General features: G+C 46.0%; 1 protein-coding gene across 5 annotated transcripts in view; it reads right to left on the bottom strand.

The window, feature by feature from the left end:
• RASAL1 (RAS protein activator like 1) overlaps positions 1–27664 on the bottom strand; it is a 258927-nt gene that overhangs the window by 192822 nt on the left and 38441 nt on the right. For all 5 annotated transcript variants that reach the window (XR_003943755.1, XM_030217945.1, XM_030217946.1 and 2 more), the window contains exons 2-4: positions 23542–23598; positions 5144–5257; positions 957–1018 (exon numbers count right to left, since the gene is read on the bottom strand). Coding sequence is in view for 4 of the 5 variants with exons in the window: in XM_030217945.1 (XP_030073805.1) it covers positions 957–1018; positions 5144–5257; positions 23542–23598 (233 nt within the window). In the remaining variant the exon portion in view is untranslated. The remainder of the gene's footprint in view (positions 1–956; positions 1019–5143; positions 5258–23541; positions 23599–27664) is intronic.

Genomic DNA, 27664 nt, shown 5'->3' with positions numbered 1-27664 from the left:
ATGGCCTTTAGGGATATACAGCAAAAAGTTTAGTTTTGTATCATGTTATGTGTCGTTTACGTGAATTTTTTATTTGTTTGGGATTTTTTTTCTTTTTTTTTCTTAAAGGAGCAATACTGTTGGGTAGTGTGTGCTCTTCCAAAAGAACATGTGCTTTTCATTCTGACGTAACGTCCGCGAGGGCGGGGCACGGAAGGAAGGAGAGGTCTGCCCTGCTGCTGCTTGCTGCAAACATGCTGAAAGGAGGCGTTTAAGGTTAGTGCAGGGCCCGGCCGCGGGTGGAGGGGGGGCCGGCGACCTCGGGTGGGGGGGGCCCGACAACGACGACGACCTCGGGTGGTGGTGGGGCCCGGGGGTGGCCTTGTCCCGGGCCCGGCTCTGGCTCTCGGCGGCCCTGGTGGCAACTCAACTTTTTTTTGTATTTATGAAAGTCTTACGAAATTCAAAGATGAGAACAGAACATCCAAAGCAACTGCAAAGTGCAAACAGTACAAATTAGACTAAACCAGTACAGTAAGCTTCAAAAAAACAGGTCAATAACAACCACCTTCAGCTCTGAAACAAATAGTAGAACTTAAAAAACAAACAACATAACACAACCCCAGCCCCCAAACTGGCACTCAACCTTTGTCATTGTAAGAACCAATTTGAGAATAACCCAAATATCTCAAAGCTGCATTAGGTTCTTCTATTCTTTCAATCTAAATGGTTATGGCAGGTTCTGCTAATGCTCAGAGGCGATCTGTTCAGTGCCATAATATGACCATCATAGGTGTTGCCCTGTTCGCAACATTTCCGTTCGTGAAGTTCACGAACTATCAACAGAAATCTCCCTTCCTAGTCCCCAGTCAGTGTGATTCACACATGTGAAAACGGTGAGGGCAAGCACCAGCGCCTCTGTATGACTCATAACTCCATATTCAACCCCGATCAAGATCTCTCCTTTCAACACCCACCTTTGGGATGAGAAGATATGTATTCTCTGCAGAGCGATATCTTCCCAATGACGTCATCATGCCTGTAAAGAGAAGAGATCGGACAAGTGTGAAGCCTAAAAAGTTCAGCTTGATGGTTTAGTGAGTAGACTATGGGGTAGGTGGATGACTTCTTGGGTGGAGGGTATCTGTGAGCAGGTGACTAGCTAGCGGTGGAGTGACTGGGTAGGAAGAAGAGATGGCCGATGATGGGTGGAGACTGAGTGGGGTAGAGAACTGGGGGTGAAGATAGAAGGACTGGTGGGAACTATGATGAGAATGAAAGAGGTGGGAGACTACAGGGATCAGGTTGAGAGGATGAGGGCAGGGTGGGAGGACTAAGGGAGGAAGCAACAATCCTTTAAAAACCTGATTTTGTGAGCTGACACCACAGAAACAAAATGATAAAACAGCCTTAGGAGCTGCAGGTAGACCTTGAAGGTGGTGCCCCAAAACTTAAAAGCCAGCAGCTGGCCAACTATCTAAACCCTGCCACTGATTTTCCTTCCACCCTCTTCAGCCTTGGTGGGGATGATAGGGAGGTTACGAGAGCTTTCGGCCGTTGGCTTTTAAGTTTTTGGGCAGATGCCTAAATGCAAAAAAACAGAAAAAGCATAAATAATTAACATTCTAATACATTTTGCATTTAAAATACACTGTATACATTTTATAAATCCTAGGTGTTGCAAGGTTATCTCCAACCTGTCCAACAGATCTGATTGGTTTTGGGGTGTTTAATCTGCAAGTATCTATTTGGCTCCCTTGCAGCTTGCAGCATCTCTGGTGTGAAAAAGTCTTTCAGTCCTCACCTCCTCCTGCCTGTCCAGTGATGCAGCTGCCCTAGACGGTTACCACTTCTCCTTGGTTTCTGGAAAAGTAGATGGCATGTTTGATGCAACAGAGGAGCCTCCAATCATGAATGCTCTTGGGAACGGCCTGTAGGGTATCAAGTGGTGGGTGACATATATCCTTGGGATGCAGATCTTGAATTCCATGTCTGTTGTCTCCAGTAACTCTTGAGTGAAGGTAACAGATTGTCTCTTCTGCCAAGCAGCCACTTGTGCATTGCTTAGATCTACAGATGCCTCTTGTCTGCATGAATGCTCTTGTAAGTAAACCTTTCTAGATGCATAGTTTTTGTGTTGGCTTGTCAGCCTCCTGGAGGAGATGTTTTGCTGCACCACTGTGTCAATGGCTTCCAGAGATCGATTATAGGTTTGACGATGTCCTGTGTTTGGATCTGCCTGTAGATGTTCTTTGGTATCCACAAGCCTAGCATGACAAATAGTCATCTAAACTCCTTCACAAAATGCTCCACCACTTTGTAGTGCAGAGAAGGAATTCAACTGCAAGGCAACGAGCTGTCCAGAGATGGTTCTACCATTAGGCCAACTGAGGCAGCCACTCCAGGCAGCAAACATTAGGGAGGGCAGTAGTAGGTGACAGAGAGGGCAGGTCCTCTTACCTGAGGAAGTGAACCCGACAGTAGTGGCAAGCAGGGAGGAGGTGAGTGGGACAGACCACCACTGCTCCCTGATCTTCTTCACAGGCAGCAGAAGTATTTAACAATTCATCTTCTTCCATTGTCATGGAGCCAGGTCTTGTGGTACAAGCTGAGATCTCGGGGCTCTTACTGCGAGATCTGGTACTGCAGCAGCAGGAGCAATGAGTACTCATCCGCCTCTCCAGTTGCCAGTGTGACTATGTTGACTCAAGATGATCAGGAGGTGATGGCAGAGCACCAGGACAAGGGTAGGAACAATGTCTGCTGTGTTCACCTCCTCCCAGTTCCCCAACCTCAATAAAAGCTTGTGCTATTGCATGGAAGTGAAAAGGGTTGAGGGATAAGAGATGGGGAAAGAACACGAGACGGGGGGAAAAGTGTTTCTCTGAACCCTCCACTGCATCCCCAACACCTTCCCTATGCGCTTCCCTCAGAAACCTTCACTTCTGTATCCATGACCCAGACAGGTCCCATACCACACATCGCACACTACACGACACCTCTTCCCAGTCCCTGACACATTCACCTACCCCATCTCAGACACCGTATTATGTGCCACCTCACCGTCCAACTGACATCCCTCACACCCCTACAGCTCAAGATTTCCTCAATGCACACCCCAGTGGCGTAGCCACAGGTGGGCCTGGATGGGCCAGGGCCCACCCACTTAGGGTTCAGGCCCACCCAACAATAGCACATGTTTAGCAATAGCTGATGGGAATCCCAAGCTCGGCCAGCTCAAGATTTCCCCCTGATGGTAACGAAAACGCTACTCTCCACGATAACGGCACCTGCGCATGCTCAGTTTTCAGTGCATGCCTGCTGCAGACTGCCAAGATGGAAAGAAGCGTTTTTCTGCCAGCTGAGATATTTTTGGGTGGTGGTGAAGGGGGGAAACACTTGGTGCCCACCCACTTCTTGTCTAGGCCCACCCAAAATCTGTTGTCTGGCTACGCCCCTGGCACACCCCACACATACTTCCTTCAGTCCCCTGCCCCAAACACTGACACACACACACTCCTTCCCCAGACATCCACCCACATACATTTTCTATCCCATACATAGCCCCACACACAGCTCTGACAGGGTCCTCCCTCCATGACTGCAACTCCCTCTGGTCTGCCAGTGCATCTTTGACCTCAGGCAGTGGATTTCCTTCATTCATCCCTACAATACGCCGCATTGAAAATATTTGTACAGCAAACCAGATGTCTTAGAGCCTAGTATCAATCATTTTATCTATCTAGTGTAAAGGGCATCCATTCACTGCATAAAGATACGAGGGGGTGTGTTGCGATCACAATCCCAACTTCACACTGCAGCCGCACTTTTAAACGATACCTGGTTCTATTTCATAATAGATGAGGCAGCAGAATGCAGAGCTTAACTCTTTCGGCGCAGTTTTTCCACGGCGTGTGCGGTGCTTTGAATTCACCTCCTGCACACACACACCTGCTCCATGGGCAGAATCAAATCTCAGTGCAGCTGCTTCGCTGCTGGCTACATTTCATTTAACTTGGTTTTGCAGATTTATATGCTACCTTTCCAGAACATCTGATTAAAGTGAATTACTGTACAAATATATGAATTACAAAGTGTCAAGAGATATGAAATGCCTAGATTCTAAGCAAATAGATCCCAGCCTTTCCGAACCCATTACACAGCACCGTCGTGACACATGCTGGGGCCCAGGACAGAAATATACAAGGGGGGGGGGGGAGGGCTGATGGTGTGTGCATAACCGCTTAACACAAGACTACCTCTACTTCAGGAAGCAGGTGAAGGCTTGGCTCTTCAACCAAGCCTTTAATGGAAGAAGTAACTAACTTGTTAGTCTCACTCACACACACAAGGATTGACTCGGGATGCACATACTGCAGCGGGACATGTTTATCCACTCCTACCCTAGCTGAGATAATATTTAGCCATCTCTCTGACCTCACGTGCAACTTTCTTCAAATCAATCACCTTACTTTCAAATTCTTCCTACTTTCTTACTCATCTATATGTTACAACTTTGCCTTACCCCTCTCTACCAGTTATAATGTTCTAGTACATATTGTGTTGTCATTGCAAGTGGTATACCATGCCATACTTTGCATTGTTTTTGAATATTTTTACTGCTGTAATTGCCTCCTGCTCATGTTTGATCTATTCTTACTGTACACCGCCTTGAGTGAACTCCTTCAAAAAGGTGGTAAATAAATCCTAATAAATAAATAAATAAATCTGGGCACATTATTGGAAAACAGCTTGCCCTCTTTCGGAAAGACTATGCACTACCACAATACTGTTCCTATCATAAAAACGATGGAAAAAAGATCAAGTAAAATTAAAGTTTCCAGAAACAACAAGGAAAATGATACAAAATGAAGACTTTTGGGCTGCACGTCCCAAGAGTTTCCACCAATAGCAGTCAATCACCCTCTCATCACAACATTGTACTGATGCGCCATCAAGTGAAAGAAAGGAATAGAAATATTTTAAATTAAATTAGATTTCTCTTCAGTCACCCAAGTCCTAAGCACAGGACCCTCCAAGCCAAAAGGAATTCTGAAGTAGGATGTCTTGAATGGCCACACCATCAACCACATGGCCAACCCTAGACTCTTCATTTAGTTAGTTCCAACTGGGATCGTAAAAAATACAGCAGATTCCCTCTTACCCAATGGTGTCTTCATCCATAACATAGAATGCCAAGTTGTGGAAGCCCATGGGTAGATGGAGGGTATACTCCTCCCCCCAGAATGGGTTAAGGTTCCGCCATACTGTTGCAGTCCTACGAGAAAGAAGAAACAAACAAAAGGAGTCACTGTGAAGATATCCCCATGGGAATATTTCTAAACAAAGAAATACAGGAAAATGAAGGCAGATAAAGACCATATGGTCAATCCAGTCGGTCCATCCATGCTGTCTACTATTTCTTCCTCTCCCTGAGAGATTCTATGTACTTCTCCCAAACTTCCTTCAATTCAGATACAATTAGAAAAGGTATGAAGAAGGGCAACAGAAATGATAAAGGGTGACTTCCCTATGAGGAAAGGCTAAAGTCGTTAGGGCTCTTCAGCTTGGAGAAGAGACAGCTAAGGGGAGTTATGATAAAGGTCTATAAAATAATGAATGGAATGTAATGGGTGGATGTGAATCGCTTGTTTACACTTTCCAAAAATACTAGAACTAGGTGGCACACAATGAAGCTATTAAGTAGTAAATTTAAAACAAATCAGAGACAATATTTCTTCACTCAATGTCTACTTAAACTCTGGAATTCGTTGCCAGAGAATGTGGTAAAAGCAGTTAGCTTAGCAGGGTTTAAAAAGGTTTGGATAACTCCCTAAAAACAAAAAGTCCTAACTATGCCCGCTTAGCTATGTGGTGCCAACATGGAATACCAGCCAGTACCCATGTAACTTCCATATAGCGCCCCATCCATTCCTTCACACTTATCATCAACCCCCCACCATTCTGATGGTTTTCATGGCCCTTCCCCTTGCTTCTAATCATTCCCCCTTTCTGATTCCTCCCACTTGGATCTCCCCAACCCCATCAAGTTTCCAAGCCCCCATCTCTATCCTAGACACCCCCTCTAATCTCAAACACTCCCTCAGATCCACCCCCCCCCAATCCATCCATCCTCCCATGGTCTTTAGCATCTTTTTTCCAGCTCCTCCCCCCCCCCCCCCCCATGGTCTCCAACATCTCCCAGCCCTCTCCATGGTCTCCAGTATCTCTCTCTTCCAAACCCTTGTAGTCTCCAGCATCTCTCTATTCCATCCCACCCTCCGTAGTCTCCAACATTTCTCTCTTCCAACCCCTGCCCCCATGGTCTCTAGCCTCCTTCCAGCTCCTTCCTCCACCCCCCCCCCCCCATGGTGTCCAGCATCTCTCTCTTCTACCCCTTCCCCATGATCTCTAGCATCTCTCTCTTTTACCCTCACTCTGACCCCTGTGATTGACAGCATCTCTCTGTTCCACCCCTGAACAGAACACATATACCTTGTTGTGTCTGTACCCCCGAAGCAACCGCAGGATGAAACATGGCACCATATTGGGTGATTTTTGCTGTTCACAATGAAGAAGGTCAGATTTACTGGTATAGCTTGCTGGTTTGTTCCTTGGCTGTTTTGTCAGCTGACTGTACCTCAGCTTCTGTCTACAGATGAAACACCTTCACTGCAGTGATCTCCAAAAGAGCCATTGCAGCTGATTTCAGAGAGCAGGTTGGCAAGTAAAGATCTAAACATCATCTCAAAATACTGGGAGACCTCACCCCAAACACCCAGAAGCTTGTTTCTTTTAATGTCAAAAACTATATCTTTCAATGTCAAAAACTATATATATATCTACAGGGCTTTTTTGTGGGGGTACTTGGGGGTACTGAGTACCGGCACCTTTTCCATTGTCTGCTAAAATTGACTCAAGGACCCCAAGGTTTAATGAAAGAGCTCAGGCTCTACACACCAATTCTGCCTTGTCATAGGTTCTGTGACTGGTTGCAGGGGGCCTGGCTATTGTGGGGAGTGGGTCCCTCAGTGATCACCCCTATCTCTGAAGGGTGGCCTGGCATTTGAGTACTGGCACCTTTTTTGCTAGAAAAGATGCACTGTAGATATATATATATATATATATATATATATATATATATATATATATATATATATATAGTATGGACGCTTCAAAATGTAAGGATATGATAAAACAAATTCCATCCCTCTCGCATTCTCTGTTAAAACAGGTTTTGAAATCTGCCTAACAAAAGTTCTTTTGTGTTCTTTGCTGTTTCAGTAGCTCATCTCTGCCCCCCCCCCCCCAAAGGACGGTATGTTGCTGCCTGGCACTGCAGAAGACAGGCAGCACATGAGAGGCTTCAACAGCACAAAGAGACATTTCTCTGCCATTCTGCTCATCTGGGAGGAGGAAGAGGAGGACCAGGAATGGTGGAAGAAGTGACGGGGTTAAAGGGGAGGGGCTGACTCCTTATCTGCTGTGGGCTCCCATATGTCTAACACTGACCCTGGTGTCTTTAAAACCATATTGAAGAGCAGGAAAGTGAAGAAATGCCTGCCCCTCCAGTGATGGGAATAAAAAATAGGGCCACTGAAAGACCTAGCAGGGCCCAGGGCAAGGCCACCCCCCCCCCCCGCCACTGTTGCCGCCCGCCCGCCTGGGGCCACCGCCACCCCTCCCCCCCCCCCCGGCACTGCAGTCCCCGGTCTCACCTGCTTGCCCTGAGCTCCGCTGACAGCCCCCCTCCATCCGCCACCGGGCCCCCTGCATTCAAATCGGCAGCACCTCATCTCCGTGTGAAAGCGGAAGGATCAGCTTCCTTCAGGCCCTCCCTCACTGTGTCCCGCCGTCGCAGAAACAGGACGTTACATCAGATGAGGGTGGGACACAGTGAGGGAGGGCCTGAAGGGAGGCGATCCTGCCGTTTCACATGGAGGTGAGGCGTTGCCGATTTGAATGCAATGGGTCCGGTGGCAGACGGAGGGGGGCTGTCGACAGAGCCAAGGGCAGGCAGGTGAGACCGTGGACTGCAGCGCCGGCGGCCTGGGAGCAGGAGAAGGAGACCCTGATGTCGGGCCCCCCTTGGAGGCCCGGGCCCAGGGAATTTTGTCTCCCCTGCCCCCCCCCCCCCCCCCTTGGTAGCCCTGATAAAAAGCTGTTTCTGTTGCTTGGCCCACAGGAGGCCAGAGCTGTGCCAATACGGTAAGCGAGGTAAGCATGGCAGGGGGGCGCCTCCCGCTGGGGGGGCGCCGCCGCACCATGCTCACCTCGCTCGCCCTCCCGCTCCCATTGTTCAACTGCCCACCCACTTCTCCCCCCTCCCCAACATCCCTTTTCTTTGTTTTTCTTTTTAAATTTACCTCCGTGGCGGTAAACAAAGAAAAGGGATGTTGGGGGGAGAGAAGAGGGCGGGCAGTTGAACAATGGGAGCGGGAGGGCAAGGGAGAGACGAGAGCATGGATGCGAAGGGGGGGGTCATGGAAGGGAGAGAGGGGAATTGCTGGATAGGGATTAATGGAGGGTGACAGAGGATCATGGATGGGAGGGGCAGGGCTCAGGGAGAGAGGGGAAATGATGGATAGGGATGAATGGAGGGGACAGATGGGCATGGATGGATATGGATTGCAGGGCAGGGCTCAGGGAGAGAGGGGAATTGCTGGATAGGGATGAATGGAGGGGGCAGGTGACAGAGGAGCATGGATGGGCATGGATTGGGAGGGCAGGGCTCAGGGAGAGAGGGGAATTGCTGGATAGGGATGAATGGAGGGGGCAGGGGACAGAGGAGCATGGATGGGAGGGCAGGGCTCAGGGAGAGAGGAGAAATTGCTGGACATAGAGGGGAGGGAAGAGAGATGAAGGAGATGAAATGAGGAAAAAGGAAGAGAGGAGGAAAACTGCACATGGATGAAGAAAATAGGCAGAAGCTGAGGACCAGAAATGAAGAAGAAAGGAGGAAAGGAATGAAATAAATGGAAAGGAAGCCCTGGAAACGGAGTTAAGAGGACAGATAGCAGCAGAATCAGATACTGGGCCAGCATGATCAGAAAAAGAAAGTCACCAGACAACAAAGGTAGAAAAAATCATTTTATTTTCATTTTAGTGTTTGGAATATGTCCACTTTGAGAATTTACATCTGCTATCTTATTTTGCAATGTATAGCAATTTGTTTCTAAGAATATTGCTGACAATTCCTGTCAGTGTGGCAAGTGGTGAGCGATCATTTTCACGGGGGGGGGGGGGGGGGGCCGCCGCCGCCGCCAACTGATAGTCTGCAGGGGGGGCGCCAGAGACCCTAGGCACAGCCCTGCAGGAGGCGCTGGCAGATTAATATAGCTGAACTATATAAAGGAGGGTTGCCGAACCTTGGTCCTCAAGTGCCGCAATCCAGTTGGGTTTTCAGGGTTTCCCCAAAGAATATGCATGAGATCTGTTTGAATGCATTGCCTCCATTATATGCAAACAGATCTCATGCATATTCATTGAAGAAACCCTGAAAACCCGACCTGGAGAGGGCCATGATTGGACACCCCTGAGATAAAGGATGGATGTCCTGGCCAATGGACTAACAGTCCAAAAAAGCAATTAGCCAGGGATTATGCATGATGCAAAGCAGATGTACATGCCGACATGGAAATCTTCTATGGCATAAATGCACTTCTGCTGTAACATACAGAAAAGCATGTATAATTTCAAGGACTGCCCAAACCAGTCATTCCCAAACCTGATCCTGGAGGCACCCTAGCCAGTCAGGTTTTCAGGATATCCACAATGAAATGTGGGTCATGCACTTGGGTCGCAAAAATCCGAGGGAACGGTATAGTATAGGGGGTGTAGTGCTTCAGTGTGCCAAGGAAGAGCGGGACTTGGGGGTGATTGTGTCGGTCAACCTTAAAGCTTTCAAACAGGTAGAAAAAGCGACGGCCAAAGCCAGAAGGATGCTTGGGTGCATAAAGAGAGGCATGACCAGCAGGAAAAAGGAGGTGATAGTGCCGTTGTATAAGTCTCTCGTGATGCCTCATTTGGAGTACTGCGTGCAGTTCTGGAGACCGCACCTACGGAAAAACATAAACAGGATGGAGTTGGTCCAGAGGGTGGCTACGAAATTAGTAAGCGGTCTTGAACGCAATAATTATAGGGACAGGCTTATGAACCTCAACATGTATAGAGAGGAGACATGATAGAAACGTTTAAATATCTCAAGGACATTTATGTACAGGAAGAGAGCCTTTTCCAAATGAAGGAGAGCTCTGGAATGAGGGGTCATATGACAAAGTTAAGAGGGAAGAGGCTTAGGAGTAACCTAAGGAAGTGTTATTTCACAGAAAGGGTGGTGGAGACGTGGAATGGCCTCCCGGTGGAGGTGGTGGAGTCTAGTACTGTTCCAGAATTTAAAAAGGCATGGGATAAGCATGTGGGATCATTTAGGTACAGGAAGAATTAGGGGTTACAGAGGATGGGCAGACTGGATGGGTCATATGGCCTTTATCTGCCGTCATGTTTCTATGTTTCTATGAGAGAGATTTGCATGCACACTGCATGCAGATTTCTCTCATGAATATTCATTGTGGATATCCTGAAAACCTGACTGGCTAGGGTGCTCCCAGGATCAGATTTTGGAAGCACTGGCCCAAACCAAAACCTCTTACAATTATTGTGTGCTGCCACTTCCATGAATACACAGCACCTTTTCTAAATGTTGATACTTGTGCATATATGACAAATTACACATGCAAATCAGTTTTTTACCTATGCTACATATATCCCCAATCCTGGACGCTGGCCTCCAAAAGCACAGACATGCTAGAAGCAGTGTAGAGAAATGCTACCAAAATGCTGAACGATCTACATCAAAGCCATAGGAAATGAGTCTGAAAAGTATCCAAATATATATAGAAGAGGAAAAATATGACAAAACTATTTTAATAAAAGTTATAAATAATGTACAAGAAGGAAACCTTTTTCAGTGATTACGGTTAGACTCAGAAGCACCAGAAAATGTCTCTTCATGGAAAGATAGTAGATATGGTGGTCATTTTAGAAGTCTTACATGTGATTTGGAAATGCATAAACAGTACATAAGTGTTGCCATACTGGGACAGACCTACGGTCCATCTAGCCCAGTATCCTGCCAGTCACAGGTACCTATCAGGATCCCAAAAAGTTCATACTTTCCATGCTGCTTATCCTTAGGAAAAACAGTAGATTTCCCTGAGTCTACCTGGTTAACAATTATTTCTGAACTTTTCCTCCAGGAACTAGTCTAAACCTTTTTAAACCCTGCAATACTAACTGCTTTTAACAAATCCTCTGGTAACAAATTCTAGTGCTTAATTATAAACTGAGTGAAAAAAAAAAAGTTTCTCCAATTTCTTTCAAACGTACTGATGAGTAACTTCACCGCCAAGAGAAGATGGACCAAAACCAGTGACAGGACAGTTTGGGATAAACACAGAAGATTCTTAACGGAGAGGAAATGAAGAGAGAGCACTGCAAAATGAGATAAAATGAGCACAGGAGAGGGACATTAGGACAGACCCAGATTTGGGAAGTGGCTGCTGCCTCCCAAGTCAAATTTTGATAGGAACCCGAACATAGCTGCCCCTGCAATGCCACTATCTGGGCCTGAAAATACAGCGCCACTTGTCCTGTTGATAGAAAGAAATCTCAGACTGGGCCTAGGAGCCTTCATGCATGGACAGACTGTGCAGTGTTCTGTCCTTTTCATGAGTTTCCATGGTAACAGGAAGCCCATGTGGCAGGGACAAGTATGGATACCACAGGGCCTTTCAGATTGTTATTAATTATTATTATCCATTTATTAGTTGTCATCTCTTCCCAAGAACCCAAGGCAACAACATACAACAGAAAGCATAAAGGGATAGTGTATTAAAAAAATGTAAGTGATGCTCTCCCTAATGGAGGGAGATCCAAGGCCCAGCACAGGTCAGAACTTCCCTCCAGCCCACAGGGAGTAAGATAGAGGCCAAAGGGTCCTTAAGAGAAAATAACTTCTAAATGTTATTTCCTGCTTTGGGGGAGAGGTAAATGCCTCTGCAGTTTGCCACAGTCTGCCCTTAGGATGTATTGCTACCTCAGTGTGACAAGGCGGTGGCCGTAAGTAGAAGGTTGCTAGGCTGTATAGAGAGGGGAGTGACCAGCAGAAGAAAAGAGGTTTTAATGCCCCTGTATAAGTCATTGGTGAGGCCCCACCTGGAGTATTGTGTTCAGTTCTGGAGGCCGTATCTTGCTAAGGATATAAAAAGAATCGAAGCAGTGCAAAGAAAAGCTACGAGAATGGTAAGGGATTTGCGTTACAAGACGTATGAGGAGAGACTTGCTGACCTGAACATGTATACCCTGGAGGAAAGGAGGAACAGGGGTGATATGATACAGACGTTCAAATATTTGAAAGGTATTAATCCTCAAATGAACCTTTTCCGGAGATGTGAACTAGAGGACATGAAATGAGAGTGAAGGGGTGCAGACTCGAGAAAAATGTCAGGGAGTATTTTTTCACGGAGAGAGTGGTGGATACTTGGAATGCCCTCCCATGGGAGGTGGTGGAGATGAAAACGGTAACAGAATTCAAAAATGCGTGGGATAAACATAAAGGAATCCTGTTCAGAAGGAATGGATCCTCAGAAGCTTAGCAGAGATTGGGTGGCAGAGCCGGTGGTGGGAGGCGGAGCTAGTGGTTGGGAGGCGGGGCTAGTGCTGGGCAGACTTCTACGGTCTGTGCCCTAAAAATGCCAGATACAAATCAAGGTCAGGTATACACATAAAGTAGCACATATGAGTTTATCTTGTTGGGCAGACTGGATGGACCGTGCAGGTCTTTTTCTGCTCTCATCTACTATGTTACTATGTAAGAGCCTTTTGAATGTACTAGGTTGAAAAACCTCTATAAGCTAAACGCCTCATATTTTTATTGACCTGATGAAGCAAATTCCCTTGAGGAATGGAGGAGGGCCTAGTGGTTAATGCAGCAGACTTTGATCTTGGGGAACTGGGTTCAATTCCCACTGCAGCTCCTTGTGACTCTGGGCAAGTCACTTAACTCTCTGTTGCCCTAGGTACAAATAAGTACCTGTATATATTATGTAACCGCTTTGAATGTAGTTGCAAAAACCACAGAAAGGCAGTATATCATTTCTCTTTCCCTATTTGAGATTCTACATGGACTGTTGCTAGTGGAGGAGTAGCCTAGTGGTTAGTGCAGCGGACTGTGATCTTGGGAAACTGAGTTCAATTCCCACTGCAGCTTCTTGTGACCCTGGGTAAGTCACTTAACCCTCCATTGTCCCAGGTACAAAAAAGCACCCGTATATACTATGTAAACTGCTTTTAATGTAGTTGGAAAAAACAATCCATACACAATCCAGAGGAGCAGCTGAGTGCTTAGTGCAGTGGACTTTGATCTTAGGGAACTGGGTTCAATTCCCACTGCAGCTTCTTGTGACCCTGGGTAAGTCACTTAACACTCCATTGCCCCAGGTACAGATCAGTACCTATATATACTATGTAAATTGCTTTGAATGTAGTTGCAAAAACCTCTGAAAGGCGGTATATCAAGTCCCATTTCCCTTTCCCCTATGACATCACAATATCAGAAGTGAGCCAAGTATCGGGCAATCAAGCCATTGTGACATCACTGATGAGGTTGGCTCTTATTGGTGGAATGAGTGGAGGAGTAGCCTAGTGGTTAGTGCAGTGGACTTTGATCTTAGGGAACTGGGTTTTATTCCTACTGCTGCTGCTTGTGACCTTGGGCAAGTTGCTTAACCCTCCATTGTCCCAGGTACAAAAACTTCGATTGTGAGCCCACTAGGGACAGAAAAAGTACCTGCATATGATATGTACAGCACCAGGTATGTCTATTATGAGTTCGATTCCCACTTCAGGCACAGGCAGCTCCTTGTGACTCTGAGCAAGTCACTTAACCCTCCATTGCCCCATGTAAGCTGCATTGAGCCTGCCAAGAGTGGGAAAGCACAGGGTACAAATGTAACAAAAATAAAAAATAATAGAAATGAAATGATTAGTAGTAGCAGTAAGTGCTGAATATCACACTGGACCAGCTATGCGTTAACCAGCTCTAGAAATCTGGAAATTCAAAGCGTTGAATTTCTGGGTTAAACGCCAGAGGCAGTCAGCAAAGCACTAATCACTACTGGCTGATTATCAGACCCTGTGTATATAATTCTACCTGCAGAGAGAGCAGGAGTTCCTGAGGTCAGCCTTGGAATGGAGAGTTTTTCCCACTTTCGTTTATTTCCAGGTGGGAGTGTGAAATTTTCCCTAGTGAAAGTACATGCACGAGCAGCCCGTGCAAATCTGGGCACACGTTTTCTCCTAGTCACTTTTCTAACAAACATTTCCTTTGGAAAAGTGACATTAAAGACACTCTCGGCCTACACGCTTTGTGTGCCCAGTCTGAAAATGCACCACAGATCACTCACAACAGAGCAGGGCAGCAGCTGCGGGTTGATTGCCTGGGTGGAAATGTTCTTTTTATGAAGTAAAGCTGTATTGGCAATAAACCTTTCTGGCTTGTTTGAAACTGTTACTAACCAGTTCAGTGTGACTGCCATTGGCAAGACACAAGAAGGCAGATGCCTCTGGATTCTGTTATAGATAGAAGGTACTTCAGATCTTGATGGACCAGAAAGTTTGATGAATTTGCCAAGAGCTCTGGATCTCAGCCACAACCCAAGCATTGAACACACAGGAGGAAGGAAGGTAAACAAGGCACTGGGCACTGTGACATCCAGGAAGCAGAGCCAGAATGCTTTCAGTGGCTTAACGACTCTTTCAATTCTCTTTGGTATTTATTAACTAGCAGCATGCTGTGGAGGAGACACCTTGGGACCTTTGTGAGACCTATGTTTAACTGGGAAAGTGAGGGCATTTTCTGAGTATTCTCCTTCCTATGTGTGCTTTGCCTTGCCGCTGCTTGAACTCCTAGAGAGAAATGGGACTTGATATACCACCTCTCTGTGGGGTTTTTTTGCAACTATATTCACAGCAGTTTGCATAGTGTATACAGATACTTATTTGTACCTGGGACAATGGAGGGTTAAGTGACTTGCCCAGAGTCACAGGGAGCTGCAGTAGGAATTCAAACCCAGTTCCCCAGGATCAAGGTCCGCTGCACTAACCACTAGGCTACTCCTCCACTAGCAACATTCCATGTATTTATTTTATTTATTTGTTGCATTTGTATCCCACATTTTCCCACCTCTTTGCAGGCTCAATGTGGCTTACAACACATCATGGATAGTGGAAATGTAGAATCTCAAATAATAGCAACATAATCTCGGATAGTAGAAACATTCCATCTAGAATCCACTAGGGAAAGGGAAATGGGACTTGATACACTGCCTTTCTATGGTTTTTGTAACTACATTATCAATAGAAATCAAACAAAATAAAACATGGAAAAAGAAAATACGATGATTAGCTTTCGAAGGTTGCCCTTCTTCCTCAGATCGGAAATAAGCAAATGTTGGTAGATGACAGTATAAGTGAAAACATTCAAGCATTACTATGACAGTAAAATAGATACTATTGGAGATTCTACACTAGCAACATTCCATGTAGAAGGCTGCGCAGGCTTCTGTTTCTGTGAGTCTGACGTCCTGCACGTACGTGCAGGACGTCAGACTCACAGAAGCAGAAGCCTGCGCGGCCACATTGGTGATCTGCAAGGGCCGACTTCTACATGGAATGTTGCTAGTGGAATAGCAACATTCCATGTAGAATCTATAGAAATCAAACAAAAGAAAACATGGAAAAGAAAATAAGATGATACCTTTTTTTATTGGACATAACTTAATACATTTCTTGATTAGCTTTCCAAGGTCGCCCTTCTTCGTCAGATCGGAAATAAGCAAATGTGCTAGCTGACAGTGTATATAAGTGAAAACATTCAAGCATTACTATGAAAGTCTGACAGGGTGGGAGGATGGGGGTGGGCAGGAGGTATGCATGGGGACATTCAAAGCGGTTTACATAGTATATTCAGCAGAGGTCCTCTTCTTCTTGCAAAAGGCTTCCTTCTGTTTCTGACGTCCTGCACATTGTACGTGCAGGACGTCAGAAACAGAAGGAAGCCTTTTGCAAGAAGAGGACCTCGGCTGGGGGGGGGGGGGTTGGGGTCCCCCGCAAGCAAAGGCAGGCGACGGCGGATTGGCGGCGGGAGGGGGGTCGAGAGGGTCATCGGCAGGGGGGCCCAGGGCCAAATCTACGGGGGGCCCAGGCCCCCTGGCCCCACGTAGCTATGCCACTGAGTCACACATTGAGCAGAAGATTTCAAAGTATTGTCCACAATGACAACTTAATCCTTTTGTTCAGTGCTGACAGAATCTAGCATCATTTGGGCCATTCTTCTCAATTTGTATCAATTTGGGCTCCTTTTACTAAACGGCGGTAAGCCCAACACGGGCTTACTGCTCGCTATACAGGAAGTACTGCCGGGCTACCGCAGCAGCCCAGCGGAACTTCCCACCCCAGCGTGCCGTCATTTCCAGCGCTACAAAAATGTATTTCGTTTTGTAGCATCAGAGTGTACCCGGCGGTAATCAGGGTGCTGCGCGCTGCCCGGTTACTACTGGGATAACGCGGGAGCCCTTACCGCCACCTCAGTGGGTGGGGGTAAGGGTTCCTCCCCCCCCCACACCAAAAAAATGGCCAAGCAGCAAGTGCTTTACTTGCTGCATGGCCAAATTCTGCAGGAAGGCGATACTTCCCTTTTACCAGCTGCAGTAAAAGGGGGCCTTGGCAGGCTTGTACAATACGCATCGACGCCAGTGATGGCCCCCTTTTACCGCAGCTTGGTAAAAGGGGCCTTACATTTCATCTGCCTTTAGGACGCCCAGTCTTCCAGCCTACTGAGCTCCTCCTGTGATATCACACAGCCCACATGTCATTAACCATTCTGAATTGAGTGAAGAAGTGGCCTAGTGGTTAGGGTGGTGGACTTTGTTCCTGGGGAACTGAGTTCAATTCCCACTTCAGGCACAGGCAGCTCCTTGTGACTCTGGGCAAGTCACTTAACCCTCCATTGCCCCATGTAAGCTGCATTGAGCCTGCCATGAGTGGGAAAGCGCAGGGTACAAATGTAACAAAAATAAAATAGATACTATTGGAGATTCTACATGGAATGTTGCTACTGTTGGAGATTCTACATGGAATGTTGCTACTATTTGAGGTTCTGTTGCTACCTATTTGAGATTCTATATGGAATGTTGCTACTCTTTGAGATTCCACATGGAATGTTGCTACTATTGGAGATTCTACATGGAATGTTGCTATTCCACTAGCAACATTCCATGTAGAATCTCAAATAGTAGCAACAGTGGAGGAGTGGCCTAGTGGTTAGGGTGGTGGACTTTGGTCCTGGGGAACTGAGTTGGATTCCCACTTCAGGCACAGGCAGCTCCTTGTGACTCTGGGCAAGTCACTTAACCCTCCATTGCCCCATGTAAGCCGCATTGAGCCTGCCATGAGTGGGAAAAAGCGGGGTACAAATGTAACAAAAAAAAAAAAACAATTCTGAATAGTTTCATGTCATCTATAAATTCGATCACTTAACTTGTCATTCCCATTTCCAGATCATTTATATAAATATGCTAAAAAGCACTAGGCCTAGTACAGATCCTTTGCAGCATTCCATTATCCACCTTCCTTCATGACAGGATTGGACATTTAATCGTACTCTTTGTTTTCGATCTCTTAACCAGTTCCCAATCCACAACAGAATATTGCCTTCTATCACATGGCTTTTAAATCTTCTAAGGCAGGGGCGTAGCCAGACAACAGATTTTGGGTGGGCCTAGGCAAGACGTGGGTGGGCGCCAAATGTTCTCCTCCCCCCCCCCCCCAAAAGATATCTCAGCTGGCAGGAAAATGCTTCTTTCCACCTTGGCGGTCTGCAGCAGGCATGAGCTGAGAACTGAACATTCGCAGGTGCCGGTATCATGGAGAGTAGCGTCTCCGTTACCGTCAGGGGGAAGTCTACAGCTGGCAGAGCTTGGGATCTCCACCAGTTACCGCTAAACATGTGCTACTGTTGGGTGGGCCCTGGTCCACCCAGGCCCACCTGTGGCTACGCCACTTTTCCCAGGTGTCTCTCATGAGGGACTTTGTCAAAAGCTTCCTGGAAATCTAGATACAAAACATCAACCGACTTACCTTTATCCATATGTTTATTCACGCCTTCAAAACATTTTGCAAATTGGTGAGGCAAGACTTGCTTTGGCAGAATCCATGTTGACTCTGTCCCACTAAACCATGTTTGCTGATGTGTTCAGTAATTTGTTCTTTACAATACTTTCTACCGTTTTGCCTGGCCTGGACATCAGTTTCCTGGAACAGCCCTGAAACCCTTTTTAAAAATTAGCATTACACTGGCCACCTTTCAATCTTGTGTTTTGATGCGAAGCCAGGTACAATTCCTAAAACTATCACTGTAAATTTTTGTCATTATGTTATTTCTAAAACTATAATAATTTTGGGTGTCCAGTTTGACCAGTACGGTTTCAATGGAAGCGCAGGTCAATTCATTAGTTAAATAATGTGTTTTTATGATGAGAAAATTACGCCCTACTTGGAAATACTTTGACAGATGTCAATTTGAGTGCTTAACTCCTGCTCTCGTATTGTCTTACCTTGACTATTGTAATCTGATATATTCTGGTTGTAGAAAGAAACAGAGAAACATAGAAACATGACGGCAGATAAGGGTCATATGGCCCATTCAGTCTGCCCATCCTCTGTAACCCCTAACTCTTCCTTTTTCTAAGCGATTCCACGTTTATCCCATGCTTTTTTAAATTCTGACACAGACCTCGACTCCACAACCTCCATCAGGAGGCCATTCCACTCTTCCACTAAATAAGTACATAAGTATTGCCATACTGGGAAAGACCAAAGGTCCATCAAGCCCAGCATCCTGTTTCCAACAGTGGCCAATCCAGGTCACAAATACCTGGCAGAAACCTAAATAATAGCAACATTCTATGTAGAACCCCAAAGAATAGCAAGATTCTAGAATTCTAAAGAATAACAAGATTCCATGCAGAATTTCAAAGTGTAGCAACATTCCATGTAGAACCCCAAAGAGTAGCAAGATTCCATTCAGAATCCCAAGTACATAAGTATTGCCATACTGGGACAGACCGAAGGTCCATCAAGCCCAGCATCCTGTTTCCAACAGTGGTCAATCCAGGTCACAGGTACCTGGCAGAAAAACAAAGAATAGCAACATTCCATGTAGAACCCCAAAGAGTAGCAAGATTCCATTCAGAATCCCAAGTTCATAAGTATTGCCATACTGGGCCAGACCAAAGGTCCATCAAGCCCAGCATCCTGTTTCCAACAGTGGCCAATCCAGGTCACAAATACCTGGCAAGATCCCAAAAATGTACAAAACATTTTATACTGCTTATCCCAGAAATAGTGGATTTTCCTTACAGAAGTTACGTCAGAGGAGGGCGGGACACAGGGAGGGAAGGAGACCCGAAGGGAGGCGATCTGCTGTTCTGCTGCCTGCAGCGCTTTCACACGGAGGTGAGAGGTGCGGTGATTTCAATGCAGGGGGCCCGGCCCGGTGGCAGATGGTTGACAACGGAGGGTAGGTGGGACTGCGGTGCCGGGCCCCCCTTGGAGGCCTGGGCCTGGGGAATTGTGTCCCCCCTGCCCCCCCTCCTCAGCGGCTATCCATAGATTGAAATGATGAGTAGACTCCATGTGGCATCACAACTGAGAAACCAGCCTAGGTGATCCTAAGGGATAGAGAGAGAACCCCAGGGTTGCACGGAAGAAGGGAACCTGCTGAAAGTCACCAAGGGTGCCTTTTACTAAGCTGCATAGGTGCCTACGTGTGTCCAACATGAATCAATTTTGAACTACCGGCTACCGCGTGGCCCGGGCGGCAATTTTGTTTTTTTAGGTACGTCCACTACGCACGCAGGAAAATATTTTTTATTTTCCGGCATGTGGCGCTAACAGGTCGATAATCGGCATTGCATGCATGCTGACGATTACCCCCCCCCCCCCCACACACACACACAGTTAACGCGTGAGACCGTACCACTAAGTGAATGAGTGGCGGTAAGGTCTCAGACCCAAAATGGATGTGCGCCAATTTTTATTTTGCCACACATCCATTTTCAGCAAAAAAAAAAAAGAGCCTTTTTTTGCAGGCACGCTGAAAAATGGATCTGCGCGCGTCTAAAACACAGGCCATTTTCAGCGCACCTTAGTAAAAGGACCCCTGAACGGACTGGATTCCACTGATGCCCCCTTCAGGTGGAAAGATGAAACTTATTTTCTTCCTTAGTCTTCAGGGTGCCGGAAGGTTAGCTCAGAGCTCCGGAAGATAACCAAGAAAGAAGCAACTCCATATTTATGTTAATGTTTGTCTATATTTATGAGACTTTTGATAAACTGTCTTTCTCTGGTACAACCAAAGCGCTCCACGTATTACATACAAGCACTTTCCATGCCCCTAGTAGGCTCGCAATCCAATCCAATGGAGGGTCCCAAGGAACCTGCCACTTATCCCTAAACAGTATCAGAGAGTGCTCCAGGTGAACATCTTAACCTGACAAGTGGAGAAAGCCAGACTGAAGAAAATGATCACATTTGACCTGGTTGTGTTGCCTAAGTGGTTAGGGTGGTGGACTTTGGTCCTGGGGAACTGAGGAACTGAGTTGGATTCCCACTTCCGGCACAGGCAGCTCCTTGTGACTCTGGGCAAGTCACTTAACCCTCCATTGCCCCATGTAAGCCGCATTGAGCCTGCCATGAGTGGGAAAGCGTGGGGTACAAATGTAACAAAATAAAAAGATGGGAACTATTTCTCTTTATTAAACTGCCCTGGAATGTGACTGCTGAAGGGCTTCTGCTGGTATTGCTCTAAACTGTAAGGAACAACCAAGGTACGTGTGAGAACTGCAACTGCTTAAACACTGTGAAAAGAGGAATAAAGTGTTTTCTCTGTCAGCAAACCTCACGCGTTCTCTGCCGAGTTGCTGAAATCAAGTTGACTGAAAATTTAGATAAATCTGGACACGTTAAACCCAGCCACCTGAACCTATGCAAGCTCCACTCTTGTCCTGTTAGATTATGGGACTTGAAATGCTGAATTTGAGGAAAATAAGAATAAAAATGTGTGAACAAAACCCCACAAGCTGTGGGGCACAGGCTTTCAAACCTGATATTTAAGTACATAAGTACATAAGAATTGCCATACTGGGAAAGACCAAAGGTCCATCAAGCCCAGCATCCTGTTTCCAACAGTGGCCAATCCAGGTCACAAATACCTGGCAGAAACCCAAAGAGAAGCAACGTTCCATGTAGAATTGCAAAGAATAGCAATTCTAGAATTCTAAAGAATAACAAGATTCCATGCAGAATTTCAAAGTGTAGCAACATTCCATGTGGAACCCCAAAGAGTAGAAAGATTCCATTCAGAATCCCAAGCACATAAGTGTTGCCACACTGGGAGAGACTAAAGGTCCATCAAGCCCAGCATCCTGTTTCCAACAGTGGGCCAATCCAGGTCACAAATACCCAGCAAGATCCCAAAAATGTACAAAACATTTTATACTGCTTATCCCAGAAATAGTGGATTTTCCCCAAGTCCATTTAATAATGGTCTATGGACTTTTCCATTAGGAAGCCGGCCAAACCTTTTTAAAACTGCGCTAAGCTAACCGCCTTTACCACATTCCCCGGCAACGAATTCCAGAGTTTAATTACACGTTGAGTGAAGAAAAATTTTCTCTGATTCGTTTTAAATTTACTTCATCGCATGCCCCCTAGTCCTAGTATTTTTGGAAAGCGTAAACAGACGCTTCACATCTACCCATTCAACTCCACTCATTATTTTATAGACCTCTATCATATCTCCCCTCAGCCGCCTTTTCTCCAAGCTGAAGAGCCCCAGCCGCTTTAGCCTTTCCTCATAGGGAAGTCGTCCCATCCCCTTTATCATTTTCGTCGCCCTTCTCTGCACCTTTTCTAATTCCACTATATCTTTTTTATTTCAATGGTGACCAGTACATGGAGCACACCACAGTGTAGAAAGAAATGGATGCTTTCCGTCACTGGGGAGCAGATGAACCATAGTCTGAAATGTCGCTTGCCCCCTGTGGTAGGACAGCTGTTCTCTGCACTAGTCAGAGGATTCCTGTTTCTACACAGGTGGTCTGGTCAGCAAGACTGCATCAATGTCCAGGCTTACCCCACTGAGAGGAAGTAAGGTACGCACGCAGCCCCTCTGGCAAGTTGGCCATTATCAGCCCACACTCATCTCTGCAACATCCACTTAGCAGTGGAGGCTACAACACAAAGGCCAGACTGCTGAGACCCTACCACTGCCTCCTGCCTCAGGCCATGTCAGATCTTCTTAGGAAGGAGGGAAGGTAATAACAACCTACAGTGCCCAAGGGTGACAAATCAGGCCGCTCCTGGTACACAAGTAGGTCTGAAGGTTTCAGCCTCTGAGGAAAGAGGAGTGTGGTAGCCGTGTTAGTCCACTCTTAAGGTTATCAATAGAAATCAAACAAAATAAAACATGGAAAAGAAAATAAGATGATACCTTTTTTTATTGGACATAACTTAATACATTTCTTGATTAGCTTTCGAAGGTTGCCCTTCTTCCTCAGATCGGAAATAAGCAAATGTGCTAGCTGACAGTGTATATAAGTGAAAACATTCAAGCATTACTATGACAGTAAAATAGATACTATTGGAGATTCTACATGGAATGTTGCTACTATTGGACATTCTACATGGAATGTTGCTATTCCACTAGCAACATTCCATGTAGAAGCCTGCGCGGCCACATTGGTGATCCGCAAGGGCCGACTTCTACATGGAATGTTGCTAGTGGAATAGCAACATTCCATGTAGAATCTATAGAAATCAAACAAAATAAAACATGGAAAAGAAAATAAGATGATACCTTTTTTTATTGGACATAACTTAATACATTTCTTGATTAGTTTTCGAAGGTTGCCCTTCTTCCTGAGATCGGAAATAAGCAAATGTGGTAGCAGATAGTATATATAAGTGAAAACCTTCAAGCATTACTATGACAGTCTGACAGGGTGGGAGGATGGGGGTGGGTTGGAGGTATGCATGGGGACATCAAAGCATATCATTGATATTCTAACAGGATGGGTGTGGATAGGTGAGGGGTGGGGTGATCAACAGAGAAATACAGCCACCTCCTACCCACCCCCATCTTCCCACCCTGTCAGACTGTCATAGTAATGCTTGAATGTTTTCACTTATATACACTGTCATCTACCACATTTGCTTATTTCCGATCTGAGGAAGAAGGGCAACCTTCGAAAGCTAATCAAGAAATGTATTAAGTTATGTCCAATAAAAAAAGGTATCATCTTATTTTCTTTTCCATGTTTTATTTTGTCTGAGGAGACATTTCAGAAACACCAGAATAATTAGGGTAAGGGGAAGACAAGAGTTAAAGTAATAGTGAAGCAAAGAGACCCCCCCACCCCCAAGCTCTCCCTTTCCACTCACCTGGCTACAATTTCATTGTCCACTTTAACAATACAGTAGGGGTCGCTGCTGCCAGACCTGTGGAAAAAGACAAAAATATTCAAAAACAGTGACAAGATCCTAATACAATAGAACCAGTCAGAGCCTGGAGTACAACACACTACTGTAACCTCGGGGAAAGGGGAGACCTTGACATACGATTAAGGAATTCCTTCCCAGTGACGCTTTATTGAGTAATGTGGATCTAACTATTTGTTTTAGCCTGTTCCCTGTGACCGAACACACATGACCCGGCCTTTCCCCTGCTGTGAAACCCAGTCCTCCTGCCCAGTCAGTAAATTGCCCAGGACTACATTGCCACACTAAACTTTACCACCTAAATGACAGGCTCTTATTCTACATCAGACAGACAAGGCCTAACCCAGAGTGGCCCTGGCCCTGTTTCCAGCCTGCCAAAATCACATGGCAAAAACCTTGCTCTAGTTATCTGCCTGTAACGTGAGGTGGTTTCTAGTATATGCAGGCCAAAAATGCTCATTTTGTTAAGTTTCCTGTGTTGTTACGGGATTTTTCATTTTATTTTTTTTGGGGGGGGAGGGGGTTAAACCTTTTCTGTTTTGGACCAAGATCATAAAAAGTATGCTCGCTGTTGCTCACGTTGTACAATAGGGTCCCCGATTAAGCGATGGATCACTACCAACAACAAAAAAATCCCCAAGGGAGAGACGAAAAATATAATCAAAAATAAAAAATCTCAAAGTATGAAAGATATATCAGATACCTACAGGCCCTTTTATTAAGCCATGTAGCTGTGTACGCATGTCATACAAGCAGGGCCACCGGGAGACTAGGCCGGGCCTGGGGCAAGGCCGCCCCGCCTCCGGCCCCCCACTGCTGCCCCCCCATTGCTCCCCCCGCCCCTGCAGTCCGCGGTCTCACCTGCCTGTCTCCTCGGCTCCGGGCCCCTTGCATTCAAAGCGGCAGTCGCAGATCGCCTCTCTTCAGTTCTGGCCTCGCCTTCCCTCCCTGTGTCCCTCCCTCGTCTGATGTAACTTCCGGTTTCCGCGAGGGCGGGACACAGGGAGGGAAGGCCCGAAGGGAGGTGATCTGTGACTGCAGCTTCAAATGCAGGGGACCCAGAGCCGAAGAAGCAGGCAGGTGAGACCAGGGACTGCAGCGCCGGTGCCCTGACCCCGGCGCCGGGCCCTCCTTGGAGGCCCGGGGAATTTTGTCCCCCCTGCCCCCTCCCTCTCGGCGGCCCTGCACACAAGCGTCAATTTTGAACTACCGCTTGGCTACCGCATGACCCGGGCGGTAATTTCATTTTTTATGTGCATCCACTATATACGAAGGAATGGATCCTCAGAAGCTTAGCCGAGATTGGGAGGCGGGGCTGGTGTTTGGGTGGTGGGGCTAGTTCTTGGCAAGACTTCTACGGTCTGTGTCCTGAAAATGGCAGATACAAATCAAGGTAAGGTATACACAAGAAGTAGCACATATGAGTTTATCTTGTCGGGCAGACTGGATGGACCGTGCAGGTCTTTTTCTGCCATCATCTACTATGTATGTTACTATGTTACTACATACGACGGAAAACTTTCCGGCGCACAGCACTAACCGGGCAGTAATCGGCATTTTACATGCGCTGACAATTACTGGCCGGTTAACACGTGAGACCTTGACTGCTAAGTCAACGGGTGGCGGTAAGGTCACAGGCCCAAAATGGACATGTGCTAATTTTCATTTTGCCACATGTTCATTTTCGGCCCAAAAAAAAAAAAAAGGCCTTTTTTGCAGGTGAGCTGAAAAATGGACCTGCGCGCGTCCAATACATGCGTCTACACCAGCGCAGGCCATTTTCCGGCACACCTTAGTAAAAGGACCCCCTAGAGAATTGCACAATCCTGTAACTTTATTTAAAAAGGAAACAAAGGGCAATTCAGTACAGGCTGTAACCACAGCCAAGCTTAATTTCAGTGAGTTTAGCCGAGGAACGGCTCACTTGAATGCTCTATACACATCATTAATTCTCTCAATCTTGTGTCCCTTAATTTATTTCTTTTTTTATATATCAAACATTTATCTTACATATTATATTTTATTGTATTGAACCAGGATTATGAAAAATTCAATAGGAATCCGTATAAACAAAAAAAAAAAAAAAATCCGTTGACTGAAAAACAGTGATCAAAAAGTATAAATAATGTCCATAAACAAAGCTTTTATATTTTTCATAATCCTGGTTCAATACAGTAAAATATACCAGGTGGTAATTTCGTTTTTTACGTGGCAGACACCGGGCAATAATTGTCATTTTACGCGCGCGGACTACCACCCGGTTAATGCATGAGACCTTACCGCTAAGTCAACGGGTGACGCTAAGGTCTCAGACCCAAAATGGACGCGCACCAATTTTTATTTTGCCGCACGTCCATTTTCAGCAAAAATTTTTAAAAGGCCTTTTTTACAGGCGCGCTGAAAAATGGATCTGCCCAAAACACGCGCCTGCACTAGCGCAGCCCATTTTTCAGCTCACCTTAGTAAAAGGACCCCTCAGATTGCCCAGGGGTACCAATTACCGTTTGGCACCATGTAAGAAAATGTCTTCTTACTATACAGCCGTGTTTGGTTGGGTTTTCTCTGTGGCCCCGTCAATGCCTCTTGATCTCTCACTTTTCTTTTCTCCTGCTAGTACAAAGCCAATATAGCACTGTAGAAATTCTCTTACACTAGAGAACCAAGTGACATCCACAACAAAGAAAATGTTCCACTCAATGTGGAAACTCAAACGCCTGAAACAATTCTTCCCGAGGGAAACATTCCGCAACTTGACACAATCAACGGTACTAAGCCACTTAGACTACTGCAATGGAATCTATGCGGGATGCAAAGAGCAAACATTAAAGAAACTTCAGACTGCTAGGCAGCAGCTAGGCTCATCATCGGGAAAACGCAATTTGAAAGCGCAAAACCCCTCCGCGAAAAACTACATTGGCTCCCAATCAAAGAACGCATTGCTTTCAAAATCTGCACTCTGGTTCACAAAATTATCTACGGTGAAGCCCCGGGATACATGACCGAATTGATCGACCTACCAACGAGAGACACATCCGAATCAACACGAACGTACCTAAATCTGCATTACCCAAGCTGCAAAGGACTCAAATACAAATCAACTTACGTACGACCACCTAAACTTCCGGAAAAAACTAAAAACTAACCTGGTTAAAAAAGCTTACCCTACCGATCCAACATAAATGCCTGATCTCTGCAACACAACAAAACTAAAGTACGTAATGGGCATAACACAACTCTTCCGTTGTTCGATTCCCTAATGTGGCTGTGCCACATGAACTTTATCTTACCACAACATCACTTTGTATTTGTTCTCACCGGAGTCTGCAAACGCCTCTCTGGTACTATGTAAGCCACACTGAGCCTACAAATAGGTGGGAAAATGTGGGATACAAATGTAACAATTAAATAAATAAACTGAATAATTTGGCTTCCACTTTTGTTACTTCCATCTCACAGCTGGGAATTTTTCTGTTCTTATCTTTGTGCTTCACTCTCAGGGTTGGTTTCGTGGATACCCTTCTTGCCAGTTGGAAGGACCCTCGAACCTCCTCTGGGTGACACCCCTCTTTCCTGGCTGAGGGGCTCCCGTGTCTGTCCCATCACCGGCCATGATCAGGGCACAGACTGTAGAAGTCTGCCCGGCCATGCTCTAAAAACAATAGTGAAAAATGGAACCATGAACCTGTTGTCCCGAGGGCTAAATTTAAGAATCAAGACAGAAAGAAACCCTTTAGAGGTTTTTGAACATGTTTTGGCTTGCATAATTTTTAATAAGCGTTTTGTCCACTCGGGCAGATGAGGTGTCACTTCATAATTGTATAAGCTCACCACTGCCTTGCAGTCTCTCAACCGATTCCGCGACTCCAGTTGACATAGCTTTTGCCTTTCACTGGGGGAGGAAGATGAAAAGGAAAACAGCCTAGAAAAACCAAGCTAGTCAGTATGACAGCTGTGAATATCAAATTAAGATCTAATTACATTTCTGTGCAAATTTAATTCAATTGCAGTGCAGGCTTTCCTAACGAAGCCTCGGAGCTTTGTAACTCCGATTCTCCTGTGTATCTTT

Source organism: Microcaecilia unicolor, chromosome 11 (genome assembly GCF_901765095.1).
Source record: "Microcaecilia unicolor chromosome 11, aMicUni1.1, whole genome shotgun sequence".
Taxonomy (NCBI): Eukaryota; Metazoa; Chordata; class Amphibia; order Gymnophiona; family Siphonopidae; genus Microcaecilia; species Microcaecilia unicolor.
This window is presented reverse-complemented; position numbering and strand designations above follow the sequence as displayed.